Raw genomic sequence first — 18,847 nt, forward strand, 5'->3', positions numbered from 1 at the left:
CTATCAGTGTTTAAAATTCGCACTATACCTAATTATTATTTTTTTCTTTTCAGATCTTTCAGCAGCAGAAAAGGATAACAAAAAAATGGTTGAAAAAGGCGTGACGTGATAAAAAATATCAATAAATCAGTACTAATATAAAAAGTTTCGTGTACTAACTTACTGGTAACCCAGTGAAGTGCTATGAACAGTGAATTTAGTGTTGTAACTAATTAGTGTTCAGTGTTTTATGTGATCCGAATATACTATATATATATATAACCACAATGATCCTGCAAGTTCCACTTCAGATTTATATTTTCATGTGAGTATTAACGTTTTTACTTATTTTATTTTTATTTTTTATTAGTTTTTGCCCGCGGCTTCGCCCGCGTTTAAAAGAAAACAATATAACATACTAACGTACATAAAACTGTAAATTCGTAATTCAACTTTACTAAAGATCATCACTTGATCAAATACATAGTTTACGATTCAATCCTTACTAATATCGATTAAAATAATCGATCTTTTGGGTTCAAAAGATCGATTCTCCGATTAATCGATTATAGATCGCCACCCCTAGTTTTAGTGGGATTTCCGGGATAAAAACTATCCTATGTCCTTTCTCGGGTCTCAAACTATCTTTGTACAAAATTTCATAAAAATCGGTTCAGTGGTTTAGGCGTGAAGAAGAGACAACCAGACAGACAGACAGACAGACAGACAGAGTTACTTTCGGATTTATAATATTATTATTAATTATTATTATATTAATATTATTATATTATTATATTATTATTATAATATTATTCTTAATATTATTAATTATTATATTAATATTAATTAATTAATTAATTAATATTAATTAAAGTAAGCATTTTTGTCCAGCCCTATTGCTTAAGAATTGATGCTTAAAGTGCAAGTCAACATAAGAATTAAGTACTCGTTAAATACATGCCATGTTGACAAAACAAAAACTTTCGGCTTATTACCCGACTGCCAAGGTAGGGTTATGTTTTTCGCGCGTATCTTGTATGTTTGTCTTTCTTTATTTGATCCGATCTTACAAACGGCTGGATAAATTTCGACATTTAATGTGTCATTACATTCGTCTCAATGACCCGAGTGTCCTTAGATAGGTGTTAGAAAAAAAAAAATCAAAAGGGTGAATTTTTGGCGCGAAATAGTAACAAATTTAAAAAAAAAAGTTAACCGAACCTATCGAGTGGGATATGAAATGAAAGTAAATTAAACGTAGATTAAAAAAATATATTTGTATATATATAAAACAGCAAGATGGCTGACTGATTGACTAATTAAATTACTTTTTCATTTTTCAGAAATCAACGTACAGCCAAAATCGCTCAACTTAGAGTTCTGAAATTTTGCACATGAGTTTGCTATATAGCGTAAATAAATACTAAGAAAAGCTTTTTGGAAATTCCGCCCCTAAGAGGGTAAAATAGGGAAAAACAGTTTTTTTGAATTCCTTTAATTTTGAAGCAACTACTATAAAATTTAGTATTTGGCTTCTGGGTAGGAACAAGAACACACCTCCCCATCCCCTCCCGAAAAATCAACCCCGTAGAGGGTAAAATAAGGTTTAAAAGTTAATTTGAACAACCGTCAATTTTGAAGCAAACACTATAAAATGTTGTATCAGGCTTGTTCGATAAAAATAATGAAATTCTACCCCAACGAGGTAATATAACCACCGGATAGATCTTTTATAGATCGTAAATGGCGGATATTTTTTTGCGAAATAGTAACACGTTTTAAAAAAAAATTCCAAACCTATCGAGTAGGGTATCAAAATAAAGGAACTTAAAAGATATTACACATACATTATATAATATATACATATATAAAACATATTGAGATGACTGTCTGACTAAATGAGTAGTGCTGCTGTGATAAAGATAAACGCAAAGGAAAACCGCTGTACTTTAGAGTGCTCAAATTTACTCATAGGGTATTTATATAGCGTAAATGAACTCTACGAGGATAAAATAGGATAATATTGTTTGAAGATCTTTTGATTTTTAAGCAGATACCTTCTATAAAACTATGTATTTGGCTTTCTGGATAAAAATAATAAAACGCCTATTTCACAGTTTTTGGAAATTCGACTTTAGCTTTATAGTGCAGTCGGGTTTTTTGATTTTTTAATTAATTACTTGTTTGTATTGAACGAATTTTGTATCAAATGTATTTTGTCTTGAATTTTTAGTACATGAAATAATTATTTTATGGGAAGATTATAGTTTCCCGTCCCCGGACGCCTGCCCCGGACGGAAAATTCTTGCGCCCTCGGGCAGCTGACCCACCCTACGCCACGGGGTATACAAAAAATAGGCAAGATACATATAACTTTTACTTTCCTGATTGACTACCTGTATCTTTAATCATGTATTTAAAAATCTGTACCATGAAATTCGAACCTTTAAGACATTAAAGTCTTGTATGGGATTTTTCGTAAATACGTAGGCGACCTTTTTACATACTTAAATAGTAAACAAACAACTAATAAATTGTTAATAAATTGATAAAACTACTAAAGATATACAAGGTGGTTTGGCTTGTATTCGGTTATAACAGTATTTAAAGTTATCGTATATTAAAAACTTTAACGACAAAGACGAACATCACGTTTAAGAATATTAAGAAGCAATTTATGACACATTTAATTTACCGAAATTATTCTATGGCATCATTCAATAAAACCAATATTGTATAATATCGATCGTTATTTTGGCTATTAGCTCGATAACTATTAAGCCTATTAAAATCGGTAACTCTTAAATCGTAATTTCATTAACGATGATAATAAACATCGATTTATAGGCGCAAGTTACCGATAAATTTATCGAATGTACTTAATGTTCTATAGTTGTTTACGAGTAGGTATTTAGCATCTTCGTCCTTCGTGTCATTTTTAATAGCATGCCTGTGGCACTTCATTCGATTAATATTAATCATATTAAGAATTTAATTATAAATAAGTAAAATAATTTTGCATATTACGCATCTAAATATTATACAAGTAGGGTTCAAATATATTTCTAAAATATTCTACCAATATTATTAATCTTATATTCATTAAAGCGAATGTAGCCAGTTTCTAAAGTTCTAATGTAGTAGTTTCGTTTTAGTGGGAACGATATTAATTATCATAATAGTTTTTTATTTTTTATTTTTTCAAAAGTTTTTTAAGTTCCTACAGACCATTATATATACAGCGTAGAAGAAACCGATTATTAATTAATGGCAAAAATAAAATGTTCTACATACATATTATACATATATATGTATTATCGGGATATTAAATAACCAATAATTCATACAAATAACACCAAAACAAGAATAATCATGCAAGATTTGCATAAGTGTCACTAACTATAATCATTACAACCTCTTACCATACAACATTCGGATACTTACAAAGAAAGTGGCAACTAAACTGCAAAAGTTAGTTGTCTTTCGCAATTAAACGAACTAATTTCGCTAGCCATTAGTGTTGTAATGCGTGGTCGATATTTATGAATGGCGAGCCGTGGCCGTGGGCGATCCGGATCGGGAGCAAGTCCGGTAAATTCCGTGTCATTGGTACCAGTGCCGCAGCAGGGTGACAAATAGAAAATGTGAGAAACACGTGAGAAATGTATCGATGTTTACGTATTGATAGTGGCACGTGTTACCGCACTAAAGAGGCACATTTGTACTAAATGTGTCTCTTTAGTATGTATGGTCATTGGGCACCAAATGACCATACATACAACAGACACGATTATTATGAAATTTGAAAATTGTTTTTTTTTTGTTCGCAAATATAATACCTGTAGGATATTAAGAAAATAAAAAAACAATAACCTCGTCTAATGACAACATAACAGCGAAGTAAAAATGTAGGAATGAATTGGGTAAGTACTAATTATATTAGCTAAGTCATATTTTTTTATTTCTGATTTCTGAATCAAAGTTACATTGTATAATATAACTGGGTGTTGTCTGCTGATTGCATTTTATTTTGAAATCTGTAATTGTACATCACCATCATCATCATTACCATTCCATTACTGTCCCACTGCTGGGCATGGACAATGCGTACGGGTTTCCTACCAGAATGAAAACGATTAGGCATAGTCTACCAGTCAAGTTTGGGTAGATAGACTTTATAGATAACTTTTTTAAGAGAAAAAAAATACAACATCATCAAGTATCCATACAACGGTAACCATACAACATATCGGTACAATCTAGAGCACATCTGACTTCCTATTAGGTTAACTTTTAAGAATTTAGACGTCCTCAACGATCACAACCAACTGGTGTTCCTAGCGCAAGATCTTTCCTAACTTATAAGAGAAATGAGTACTTCTGGGTGTCAAAATACCTGTCCTTACCTTATTTATTGGACCTGTCCATTGAATTGGCGACAGATTGTAGAAATCGCCGTGTAACTATTTGTAAAGGACTGTTTTCACGCGCGTTTGTTCCTCTAATGGTATTTATAGCCGATTTTGTCGAGTATATTGAAGTAAGCCGTTGTGTATACTATTTTATCGACTACGATTTGGTTATCAATGAAACGGATTCAATAGTGTTTGTTTATTTCCATAGGTCAGACTCGACGTGAATTGTAAAGGATTATTGAAATATTCATTCCCGATTTGCGTTTAGCTCGCTATTGGATTTGAAATGTTGCATTTTGCGTGGAACCGAATATTAGAAACAGGTTAGTCAGTCGTTTTACAAAATTGTATTTGTAGTTTTTAAATAATGTGAAAATTACAATAAGTATAAAGTACTTCTTTAGGTAATGAATTTTATGAAATAAGTAAACTTTCCGTATCTATTGCTTATATGGAATATCTCTTCGTGGCTAGACTTTGACTGCATCGACACATTTTTTTGCCTTACGAGAACAATATTTAGCTGCTTTATTTTTGTGTTTTTACCTACATTAATTTAGGACCCAATAATAATGAGAAAAATTAGGTTTAAGTAATCCAATGTATTTCTGAAAGTTATATTTACTACCTTCGTCGTTAAATCGGTTAGTTAGCAAAATACGAAAACTGATTTTAACACTTTAATGCTAAAATTTAATTATAAAGTAATTAAAATGCATGCATGAATACTATACATAGAATACTTGAAACTTTTCAAAACGTATTTTAATTACTGTGATTTATAAAATGTAGTAAATATGACTGCCAACAAGTAAACGAAAAAAGATTTCCTTGCATTACATTATACACAAATCGTAATACATACATATTCGCTAAACATTAATTAACGCTATCTAAATTTAATACAAAGTCGGTAAACATTAATTAGGTGCTATCGAAATACAAACAGAACAAGCAATATATCGAAATACGCGATTTATTACGCGATATACATTTGATAAATGGACGATATTTCGATATTTGTGACAACTACATGACAAGCGTCTTATCGGGCCACACACGATGTTATTATAAATTTAGAACCGATCTCATTCAGAATAATCATGTTTAATTTATATACAATTAACGAATAAAGGCTAAAATAAATACGACACGCAACGTGTCACGATGCGACGTCGTGTCGCAAAATGTCGTGTCACGGATATTTTCGACGAGCATACTAAAAATCGTGACATCATAATGGCATTATTTTTCATGTTTCAACAAAGGATCCGTAGGTATGGACTACTGGAGATGTTTGGTCCTCTTACCAAGTTAAAAAATAACCATATTCTTGAAACAGCGATAGAGGCTCAGAAAATACTGGGTAGATCCATTCTAGCAAGCCATGTCTTACACATCATGATGAAAATCACTCTGAGAAAAATTAACACTGGTTTGTAACTCCAATTTTTACGACACGACGTCCGATGTACGTCCGACGTACGATGCAATGTCATATTTTATGGGGCACGTCGTATTTTATCGATACGACATCTATTGCGTTTGAAATTGCATCGCATCACGATGCTACGTCGTAGCGTATATTGTAATACCTAAAGCAACAATGTTTATCTACATTATCAAGTTTAGTAGTATACGATTTATTGCTTCGAACAGCTGTTACGTCAAAACCGGTCTTCGAATTGAGATTAAATTTTCGCCGCGCAATCTTACGTCACGACAAGATAACAGGTAGAGACAATTCGGTTTCAATCACGTAATTGTGATTGCAAGTAATTAATTACGTTTAAATATTCAATTGTTAATGTAATTTTGAATACGCAATTATAATTATGTAATCGATCTATTCGCAAGATGATAAGAGTTGTCGGTTTAGGAAACAATGGTGTTAAAATATAGAATGTTAGTAAAGTAGGGACTGGTAAATGGGAAGTTTGGTCTAAATGGACTGATGGCAGTTGGAAAAGTAAAAAGTAATGGTATGGAAACAGCGAACGGGCCGCAATTAATGTAAGAAAAGTAAAGATAACATCAAATTATGTACAGAAGAGGCGGGATAAACACATAAGATCGGGATTTTTGAAAAATTGGTAAGAATCCTCTACATCTAGCAGTGGATGGGCTAAAGAAGAAGAATAAAATAAGGAACGATCTCTTAAGAATTTAAGAAAGAAATAGGATAACAATAGATTATATTTCAAGTGTATGTATTTTAAAAGTTATAAAGAATGAAAGCAAAAAATGATATACTATGATCTAAAAACATAATTCCATATATTGAATGAATGCAAAAACTAAAATCAATTACACGCATAGCACTTGATAAATGCAAATACAAGCGCAGAATAATGTATGCTCGTGTCGGTACAAATTACACAGCAATCAATATTACTCAATTATTGATGCTAAAAGGCTCTGTCACTGGCATTGAACTAGATAAACATCGGATTATTGAATTAATTCGGTTCCTCGAAGCAGACAATGCTATAGAAGCTTACATTAAATACAGGAAGCGTAATCAATTACAACCACACAAACTATTGTACGAATTGGAACATTTGTCAAACTATTGTGAGTTTCGGCAGATTTTATCTGGCCCGTTGATGTAATGGATGGAAATACATAGATCGTGATACTAGCAATTGAATTATACGTGTATGTGATACATGCCTTATGTGTTATAATAAAAACACATTTCTCAATTTAAATTTTATTATACTTTATATTTAAATGTAACTTTATTTGTTTCGCTTTCACTGTTTTGCGACTTTATCATTATTTATGAAATTTGGCATGTATTGTAGGTACCTATTCTAAGTTATGATGTATTGTGTTCTATGTCAAGCACTTTTTGTATTGAAAGCCGGAAGGAAACATGAGAAATCGAGGCTTGGTGGTAATGTACCTATAGTTGTTTTTGTAACGTTACTGATCGTATAAAAACATAACATAGACAAACGTTCATTTAATATGCGCGTATTTTTTATATAAGAATGTATATGTGATATACATTAGTGTGGTGTGGTACACATAGTAATGTGTTGTTATTAGGGGGCAACACGAAAAAGCAGGAAGTTTTTATAATGTTACAGATGAAACAAAAAAAAATGTAAGTTGATTTTTGGCTATCTGAGTTTCTTAATATTTATTAAAAAAGTATTAGTTCAAGCCACTATACAATTGACCATTACTTATTTTATACGAAATAGAGTTAACAACAGACACGTGCAAATTTCAAAGCAATTACATATGCGTCAGCCTTTTAATCTCTTCCTTGATTTCTGTGAGTACATGCACCATATTGCATTGACAGACAGACATGTGATATGATCAGGAGCGCTCCAAATTATTTGGAAACGCCTTTCAAACAAATTCAAACGTCAATTTTGATTCAACGGACGTTGTGTTTACGTGAGCTTCTCAATAAGTGAATTCAATCGTCAATGCTTGTAATGGATTATTTCTACCTAATAGCATCAGTGTTCATCGCTGCTGTGTTCTGGTTTGAAGAGTGTGGTAAGGGGGACTTTTCCGAGGCATTCCAGCTTATCCCTTAGGCGTAGCAATCCTTGTGTGACTATGAGCGGTACTAGCTATTTATCATCAAGTGGACTGCATACTCATTTACAATTTAAATATCATTTAAATAAAAAAAAACAACGGATTGCACTCCGGGACTGTCGGCAGAAGTGAAAACTTTCGAAACCTTACCTGAATAATAAACCGTAATACATAGGTATTTACACATATATTTACAGACATATTTTTTCAATGCTGACATTGGATGACATCTTGACTTTTACAGTTTGCTTTGCCGTCTTACGAATTTTCGATCAGGACAACTGACCTGACACGAATTTAACATTTTTTACCCGTCGCAAAAAGTGTACAACGCCACTAAAAAGGTTTTCACTTCAAAAATGGAACTCCTCGTTTAATTACTTAACACTGCTGTTAGTCACTCAAGTCTGAAAGGGTCATATTACCCTTATTTTAATACCTTTAAAACTTAGTAAGTAAAGTTTATACATAATTATATGACCACATTCTGCAGCGTAACATAACATAATTTACGATGTAACGGGTTCCTACTTAACCGTAAAATAAAGTGTAGCATATTTTAATTAATTTTCATTGTCAATTACATTTTCTCTTCATAGAAATGTGTGTAAAATAGCAAGGTTTTGTCGTAAGATCAATGGGAAGAACCCCCGTTACGCTTGTTACCTTAATTTGTAAGGTTTATGGTTTAGAAATGTGTCAGGCATTAATGTTTGTCGAAGCAGCTACAAAGTTGTATTTACTAGCCACGGGTATGTATACTGGAGACAAATGAAATGGAAAGTCGTAAGGTTTAATTGTTATTAAGTTTTATACGCAAGCTAACCTAAAATAATCTCTGTCATTTGTCTTGTTGTCATTTGTCATATTTATACTTATTTTGTTGTACTTATGACCATATCATCCAAAACATGGAACACTGTCTGAAGGTTCGACCATATTTGGTGAACTTGACCAAAATAATTAAACTAATAATAATTGAAAAATAATGTACTAATCGAAAGATCATTCAGAAATTTCGTGTCACTTATATAATGAAGCACGTTAAATGCTAAATCAGCCCCAAAGTCGGTATGTCATATAATTACGTTTAGGTTAAAACCGCATTGCAAACACAATTTCTATATGGAAGGAATAGATAACTAAGCGATACTGAGAAATGTAATAAATTAAAAAAAAAAAAAAAAACAACATTTACTTATTTCCTAGACTAATAAAAATTTAAAAGAGCAATATTGATAAAATCAGTAACTAATCACATGCAAATTACTTTATAAGATATGCCATTAATCTAAATATCTTAAACGATTCATCTGATAAAAATTAACTATCGGCATAAATTCTGCGTGGGAAAGGATGAAACTGATAAACATTTGACAAATTATGAACCAATTAATTTATTACTTAATTATCTATAAAACTATTAATAAGTATATTTAAGCATAATTATGATTATTAGCGATCTACATTAAATGAATTAGTGCTTTATATTAAAATAAATATGCCGTATAATTTTGGTTATGAGATAGTTTTTTTTTTACTTTTTGAATCGTTCATAATTTTGAAATATGTTCCGAATAAATTGTTTAGATTACATATATAAGTGACAAATAAATCACATAATTATAAAATACTAACCCCAAAATCATTCACCATAACAGTCAATGGTAATTGGCAAGTGCGTGTTGAACTCGCACATGGAGAGTTCCGTACCACCGAATTTTCATTTTATTTCTTTTTATTTTAAATATTTTTATTATAGCAACCGTAGAAGTGAATGCATTAGATAAAGCGAAAACCGCTAAAAATGGCGGATTATTTTATGGCGATTCCCATTTTTTTTAATCTATTACGGTTCCAGAGATAGAGCCATGTGACAGACGGACAGACAGCGGAGGCTTAGTAATAGGGTTTCGTTTTTACCTTTTGGGAAGATAGCCCTAAAAATTCACTATGTATTGTGTGACAGCATTACTTATAGATGCATGTATGCATACCTATCGAAATCCTTATTATAATATTACGACATATTTTAACAGATAAAAATTAACAGGTAAATACAATCACTGTTGATTCGATTACATCGCAGGCATGGCGCTGCGCAGGCGCCGAGGAGGTGATAAAATTATTAATTATAATTATTAAAAGCTGAGCGAGGCTTGATTAATGGTTCCGTGATAAGGCGAGTTAACGCGTTGAACGTAGAGCGGTGGCATGCGTGATGGAACCAATTTGTTTATTCGATAAAGTAGTTAAAGTTATTCAATAAACCATGCAAGTTAAAGTGTAAATTAGCTTTTCATAGATACTGTATTATGGTTTTATAAAAAAAAACGTAAGGTATTATGCAGCATTTTAATTAAATTGAAATTCTGTACATAATACATTTTGTTCAAAAATAGGAATCCGAAATCTTAGTTAAGGGTTCTATTAAAATGGTTATTATAGTAGATATTTATGTATTAATTGTTTAGTGTATTTTAGATTATTATGTGCATACTCGTATACTAAGTATTCTTAGTAAAATTAAAAACATAACACTAATAGTGAAGACTGCATTATTATGACAGTTTCTGACGCTTTTCATTTAGGTTTGATTGCCGGTAGTAAATTTACTATTTACTACCGGCAAACTTATCTGACAGTTTTTTTTTGGTTTTGTTCTTTTCTGTATTTGTAAGTTTATTGAGAAAAATAAATTATGTTGATCCAACGCAATAAAAAAAATATAGTTTTTAGAATTATGAACCATAAGCAGCATATTATAAGCATATTATCCCTTAATCAAATCTTGGCTTGTGGCTTTAATGAATAAACTAGACCATCGAAAGTCGGAAGAAGATAATTGTGTTAATTCAGTACATGGAAGCGCTGTTAATACGAATACAAAGGATTCTCAGTCTAAGCCTCTTTAGGCAATCCTACTTGAGTTCATCTCCGTGATAAGATTAACAGTTTATGATATAAAACGCTGCCCACACTTATAACACAGCTTCACGCTAGCGCTTATGTTATGGGTGTAAATACGCACATATACGAATAACAAGGACCCAGACACTTTGAGGTATATAAAGAGTTGGTAACAAATGTGTGAGGTTTACAATCACTCGCCACTGCAGTAGCAAGGTATTGGGTTCGACTACGGTCAGACAAAATTTTAAATGATGAAATAAGCACCCTGGTTATAGGTGCTCTTTTGGATTTTTTATACAAAGACTATGTGTATATAGCATCCCGTGGCTTAAAAGTCTGTTATGGGATTATGGGTGTAACTAGTAATTATTGTGAAAACAAAAAAAAACCTGCCCAAAATATGTATGCCACTCTCGCAATTTAAACAATTTCAATGACATCTCATTTGATAAAATCCGTCAAACCTACCAAATTTGGAACGCAGGGATGAGACAATGTGAGTACATAAATTTGAAAAAAATGCCCTCCACCATCAAATAAAAAACGTTATTTTACCTATAAGAGTAAAAGTGCCCAGCTGTTGGATAGCAACGGGTCATCACAATACAAAAAATAAGTTCGCTACTCTATTCATCGCTTACTACAACCCACACGACGTACTCTCACCACGAGCTACTAAAATATAGACATCAGTAGTAAACAGTTTCGCACAACTCATCATAAATCTCATCAAATTGCTATTATTATACGTCTGGTGAACCGAAAATAACGTATTACTAAAACGTTCCAAGAATACCCCGTAAGTTTACGGCGGTTAGAAAAATCCATAAATCAATCACCGGTTTCGAATTTAATATAAGAGCTTATACCAAAAGATACGCAAGGTTAACCCAAGATTAAAGTTGGTATAAAAATATAAGTCTGTTATAATTTCAATCATCACATTTTTTCCTCTTTCCAATGTCAAAGATGTATTTTATAATGTGACAGAACTTGACTCTCCACTTTTATTTTTGAGTTATGTAGTATTGAACTGGAAGTTTATTGGTTGGATGGTATTTTACCATGCCAGGAAGTAATTTGGCGTATTCGACCTCTCTTCGGTGACCAAAGTAAAGTGGCTAATTCATGGGTTCCTCTTATTTTCATAGCTTTAAATCTGACGTATTTTACAGAAAAGCACATGACCTACCTATGTATTTATAACGTAACGTATGGCGTTACTTTTTCGATGTATTTGGTCATCATCATCATCAACCCATTACTGCCCCACTGCTGGGCACGGGTCTTTCATAATGAGAAGGATTAGGCCATAGTCCACCGCGCCGGCCAAGTGCGTATTGGTAGACTTCACATACCCTTAAGATTTTTTTTTACAAATCTCTCAGGTATACAGGTTTCCTCGCGATGTTTTCCTTCACCGTTTAGCAAATGATAATTAATTTCTAATACGCACATAATCATTGATTGTATTTATCAATGTATTCGGTCGATCATCTATATCCAACAAATATAAAAATAGGACTCTATTTTGTCACTTGTTCGATGGTCATAGTACTTGTTGGTACCGAGTGGAGCTTGAAAACCGTTTCGCATGACATTTGTGACATGGACGCATAAATCCTGCAATAACAATCAAACTCGGTTGCGGTTAACGCCACTTTTACGCCAATTTGAAAACCACAGTGGGTGGTATGTCTTTATATTATTTTTTTTTCAAATAGAACTAGATTTTGAAGAGGCTTTTAGGTAACTGAAATAATATGTAAGTTAATTTACTATCATCGATCAATATTGGTTGATATATTGTAACATAGTCATCATTATCATTACATTATTTAAATTAGTTATATAATTTGGATAGTGGTAGAGCAGTTAATTGTATGTTATATTTTTTAAACCATGCAGTATGTACCACCCTCCCTCCCTCAATGGATGCGTGCAGATGCAAAATTAAAAATATACACCACTACACATACCACCACCAACACGTGTTTCGCTCCAAAACGGAGCATCACCAGAGCAAGTTGACTCTACGACGGTTAATCGTTGAGTCTTAACGAATAACCGTCGTAGAGTCAACGATTAACTAAGTAGTAACGGGTAACTGCGAAGTAGTTTTAATCATAACTTAGTGGTAGAGCAAGTGTGGTTCGAACGGTGAGACACCACCGCAATGTCCCAGTCTTGTCTGAATGAGTTCTGCATTTCGTTAGCAACCAATTAAGTATTGAAGAGTAGCAACATATCTGAGTCGGTCACAGATGTTTATTGGGCGGCAGTGACCAGTTAGATGGACATTATGCTCGATTAATACGTAATACTTACTAAAAAATGAAAGCTCAGGTATGTAGATTTTCACAATATTTTTAAGAAAGAGAAAGTGTATAATATCTTTCTTTTTTCAATTATTTGCAAACAATATTTCTTCTAATCTCTATAAATATATCCATATCAATATTTGATTATCTCGTAAAATATGCAAATAGGAGTTCTCACTTAAAGCTCTACCAATATTGAATCCGCGTAATGTATGCTGAGCTAACATTATAAAATGCTTTTGTATTATACATTTGATCGCAATTTTTATGGTTATCATTTGTAAGAATAGGTAAATAATACTGGTAAATGACGTAATTCGTAAATATATATTTTTACTAGCTGACCCGGCAAATGTTGTGTTGCCATATAAATTAAAGAATGTTACGGGTGAACAACCCTTATCACTTAGGGGTATGAAAAATAGATAGTAGCCGATTCTCAGACCTACTGAATATGCTTATAAAATTTGTTGAAAATCGGTAAAGCCGTTTCGGAGGAGTACGGTAACTAACATTGTGAAACGAGAATTTTACATGTAAGATTAGTTTAGATGTCTTATCAATATTGGCGTATTTAACGATCGATTTTAAAGGACTCTAACTTTGAGATAGATGGCTTTAAAAGGCGATAAATAACAGGATAGGGTATAGTCAAAGAAACGTTGAAAACTATAAAAGATATCCGGAACAGTGAGTGGTTGAGCGGTTTTTGTATTTTTATATACTTAAATTACCATAATGTTAATGTATTATATAAAATTCATTTCTTCCAATGTTAATCTAAGTTAATTTACATTTTATTTAACCTTTTGTATGACTCACTTTTACGACATTTAAACAAGTCTAATGCCTACTCGTACATGCCGTAAAAGAGTCAATACTATTTTATTTTCGGCGACCAATTTAGGCTTATGCGCAAAAAATATACTTTTATGTTATTGATGACACCACATTCTATTTCATTATGCGCAACAAAAAAAAATGCCAGTGATGGAAACTATATGGGCTATCTTATTAAAACGGAGACATGCCTATCAATATAACCTAACGAGTTTTACGATGTTTTCCATTTCAAATGGCAACATAAAGGCAACCCACGATACTATTCAATCTGAAACACTTAAATTAAAATGATAATTCTTTAAATAAATACGTCATTTTATTTGATGTAGTATTTACTTTCCATAATAATCTGTTGTGAAACTAACAAACTGGATATATGAGTGGGAATATACTTTTAAAATTAACGTGTTACAACGACTTGTGCAATATTCGCATAATAGTTATTTTTGATTTTCCAATAAAATGATATGTATAGGCTAGGCTATTCACAGACAATTAATTTAGAACGCTAAATATAATTACTACTACTTTAAAAAGATAAGAATGGGTTGACAATGTCTTGTTCATTAAGTTCGGCGGTATGTTTGCCTTATAAGTTTTCGTATTATGACAGTAGCAATCCTAATTTAAAAGGTAAGTAATCTACTTTCTTAATATGAGCTAGTACAACTTAATTATCAGTTGGTAATATTTATTAAATAATAATAATTTAAATATTGCCCTTTTAGTTCATATTACGAAAAATTAAGTCGTTCAAGATGCATACCATTACGTTAGTTTGGTTGATGTACTATATGGTTTATTTTAAGAATACTCTATAATTAATCCTGAAGTAATATGAATAATAATGAAACAAATATTATAATTATTTTTCATACTTTTATCAAATCCACCCAACTAGTTTTGCGACTAGTTTGATTTGTTATCGAGTTCTAAAGTGCAATAACTTCACATTTCTCTATAAGGAAGCGTAGCTTAAGTGAAGTGTACCCACAATACAACATAAACGTCAAATAAATTTGTATACGAGATCAATGAGGCGTGTGAATACGGTATTATGATTTGCTTTACATGGTATGGTAAAAGGCAAGATAGAGCCTTGTTTTTAACAGAAATACCTACGTGGAAGCTCGATCATTTTGCTTATTTGCAGAGTCATTTGGAATTTATTATAAATATAACCCAAATATTAATTGAAATGTAATGTAAATTAAAGTAAACACTGCATTTTTTTATTTTGCAGTGTTTACTTATGAAATAAATTATATTTCATTCATTTTAAAATATAATAAAAATCAACATGACTACAAGCTAACTACCTACTAACCCATTTTATGTGATCCCACAAAGCTTATAAGTAGCATATTTTGCATATGTTAGGTCTTATACATGGGTTAAGGCAGCTAAATCTCTTTGAATAGTAACAATAACGTTTAGCAGCAATTACTATAATTTATTACAATGGTGAGCTGAACTGAGTAGGTTGTTGAATTCAATTTAACAGATATCGAATTGTTTGCTTACTAATTACCTACTAGAAGTTATAATATTATCTAGCAAACTACGTCGAACTACTTACTTATTTGTAGAAGACAGCAGAAAAACATTGTATATTAATATATAACGGAATCCGTCACAATAGCGCTAATTAGGAAATAGGTGGTTGTCTACAGCCTACAAAAATTACATTTGTAAGTTTATTAAGATAAACTGCAAATAGTTATCATCAACCCATCACTGTCCCACTGTTGGACACGGATCTCAGAAAAAGAAGGCCTTTGGTAAAGGGCCAATTGGTAGACTTCACATACCTTAGATTTTTTTTTAATTTTCGGGAATATACCTGTCTCCTCATGGAGTTTTCCTTCACCGTTAAAACAAGTGATTCTTACATTTTATTATGTAATAAAATGTCTCAATTCCGCGATAATTTTAGTCTAAAAGTGATTATAAATATATAATAATGTGCAGATAATTTTGAACAATCAAAGGTGCTTAGGATTTGAACTTCAGATCTCTCGATTGAGAGGCATACATACATAAATAAATAAAGAAGTACAATAAATTAATCAATGACAAGATAGGTATTCAAACTCTCCTAATTAACCTCGGAGGTCATCAAATTGATTGATCGCTCCAAAAATATTTACATATGCGTAACATCGAATTAGGTGTGATTATGACCAAATTCTGTTGACAAAGTCGCCGATAAATCAATGTCATAGGCCTTCTTGCCAAATTATATTCAAATTGAATATGACGATGAGATGAAATGCTAACGACTTTGTACCAAAAAAGTCGGAATGTGCTAAATTAATCAAATGCGAACATTGACATGTCACTACCTCCACAAGAGTTGAATGACTTACAGTAAGTCACTGACGAGTTAAACCTTGAATATTATGTAATTTATTGACACCTTAAGGTTAGGCTCCTTAATGGGTAATTTGAAATTACATTTTAAGGTGTAAGAGACAAGGACTTGAGGTTACATGTTGCTTCATAATATAGCAATTTTATCATAAAAAGCTGTTTTAACGAAAATTACATGAAAAATCGCTGACCTTATTAATAACCAAACTTAAGAAAAATAATGATATCGCAAAAAATGTAATGCGTTTCTTAATTTCATTGCAATTTCTACTTCATCTTATTAAATAAGGTGGTAAAGGTCAGAAAATACGAGTAATTACTTTATAAATAAATTATCAACAATGAAAATGTTAATCGCAACGGAACTAGAGTAACGATACATTACATAAAATCTGGTGTTACCATATATGTTACCAATATACTCGTACATTTCTCACATTGGCCACAAAACGTACTGTTTTGCGTAGTCTTAACATATTTACTTATTGATTGAAAGGTGGTAGAATTAGTATGGTTCGACCGAGGAGGTAATAGTACCACGTACATCTGTACCCTTACCTTGTAAAAACTCCTTTTTACGTTTCGACAAATATGACTGTTTTGGTATTTGTTTACGTATTGGCCCATAGGATTTCCTAGTTCTGACACAATCCGCTAGGGGCGCTGATTGGAATTTGTATGGGCAAATACGTAAACAAATACCAAAACAGTCATACTGGTCGAAACGTAAAAACTCCTGGTAAGGGTACTGGTGTGAATCTGCGTTTTGATGAGAGGGTGTGGATGCTGCCTGACTTACATATGACCATTTCAGTCTTCAGGAGTGCCAAGACATCTATGACGGCTTTAGGGAGAACCACGACTATCAACTCCGTGTTACGAACATGTAACACATATTTATGGGCGGCGGTCACCATTGATCATAAGTTGGACTGCATGCTTATTTGCTACATCATCCTCATAAAAATAATAAAATACTTACACAATACTAGACTACAAACAACCATAAGCCCCATAAAGTAATAAGTAAACATGCTGAAGTGGCCACTCAAACAACCTTCTGTTTACGTGAGACATAATACCGAAGAATTAAGTAGTTACTTAAAAATTCAATGGAGTAGCACTCGACGCTCGAATTTTAAGTTCAACCTCAATTTGTCAACATACGTTCCATATGATGCATTTCCATTTTACATTTTTTACATTCGGGCCATACGTGGGTAGATGTGACTACGTTGGGCTATATTCTAAAAACAATAAATAACAATAGTTAATATCTATTTTACTATTAGAAGATAGACCTACAGAAATATTCTTATTACAGATTCAACACATTTGTCATATATTACATGAATATAATGTTTTTAAAATATACCCAAGAAATCAAAGGTGTTTTCGTAGATTTTTTGTCTGGCTAGCTTCATTCTTGACCTCTACACTATCTGTCTACATTTTTCCTATAATTTAAGTAATGATAAATAATTATTGATAATTTATATGTATGCACAACAGTAGATGTGGAATTTTAAACTTTATTTTGCGCCATTCTTATTATATTTATTAAAAGGTCGTGGGCTGTACCATTATGTCGAAACGAGTATTCTATATCATTAACAATAGGTAAAAATATTGATATTTATGCGATTTATAGCGAAATTGCTCAAGGCGAGGTCACATAACTGGCCTTACATTATAATAAGTTATTTGAAATTAAAACGAACGTACCACTTTGTCACCTTTGTTATGCAAAATAACTAAAGAGCAGACAGTGACAAGTAAAAAATACTTTTGTAACAATAGTGTTTCTAAAAATCTTAAAAAAATGTTCGTTTTGAAAATGAGCGCTACACTTTAAATACTTTATATATTAAGATATTTTTAGTGTAAGTATTAGATTATTTATGTGTATTTACAATTTAGTACATATAAAAACAAAATATGTAATACTAAAGACTTTTTTATTGTTTTTTGTTTAAGTTTTATTTCTTGTACATATAGTTAATACATTAATTTTAATAAATAAGTATTGTTAAAAGTCAAAAATAAAATACTTTTCAAAACTAGTAATAAAACTAAAACCACTTACATAACAAACATACATATTTAAAACATTACATATGACGTGATTTTAAGACGACATTATTTTACTAATAATGCACTTTTGAGTACATTGCCCATAGCACCCGTATCTCCTCTGCATGCATAATAATTTAATGCATGCAACGTACGTCTGCTCAACACAAGTATTAACTACCGTAAATAATCTATTGTCATACAACTACTGGTTACACATTATAGTTATTTAAATAGTTAAACAAAATACTTTTATTGGAATGCGTTTATTTTTAACTCGAGTTCGAAGCTTTTTAGGACAGTTCTTGAAATAGAAAGGTATAAATACATTTGTCATCGTATCAATGGTTTTATTATTAACTCATT

General features: G+C 31.7%; 1 protein-coding gene across 2 annotated transcripts in view; it reads left to right on the forward strand.

Moving 5' to 3' along the window:
• Positions 1-264: 264 nt before the first annotated feature.
• The window catches only part of LOC140752172 (ADAMTS-like protein 4), a 167,713-nt gene continuing 149,130 nt past the window's right edge, over positions 265-18,847 (forward strand). For both annotated transcript variants that reach the window (XM_073086367.1, XM_073086368.1), the window contains exon 1: positions 265-304. In XM_073086367.1, the coding sequence (XP_072942468.1) occupies positions 267-304 (38 nt within the window). In that variant the 5' untranslated portion in view covers positions 265-266. The remainder of the gene's footprint in view (positions 305-18,847) is intronic.

The sequence above is a fragment of the Epargyreus clarus genome, unplaced genomic scaffold, assembly GCF_041222505.1.
Source record: "Epargyreus clarus isolate Ecla_fem2 unplaced genomic scaffold, WU_Ecla_fem_2.2 ptg000024l, whole genome shotgun sequence".
Lineage (NCBI taxonomy): Eukaryota > Metazoa > Arthropoda > Insecta > Lepidoptera > Hesperiidae > Epargyreus > Epargyreus clarus.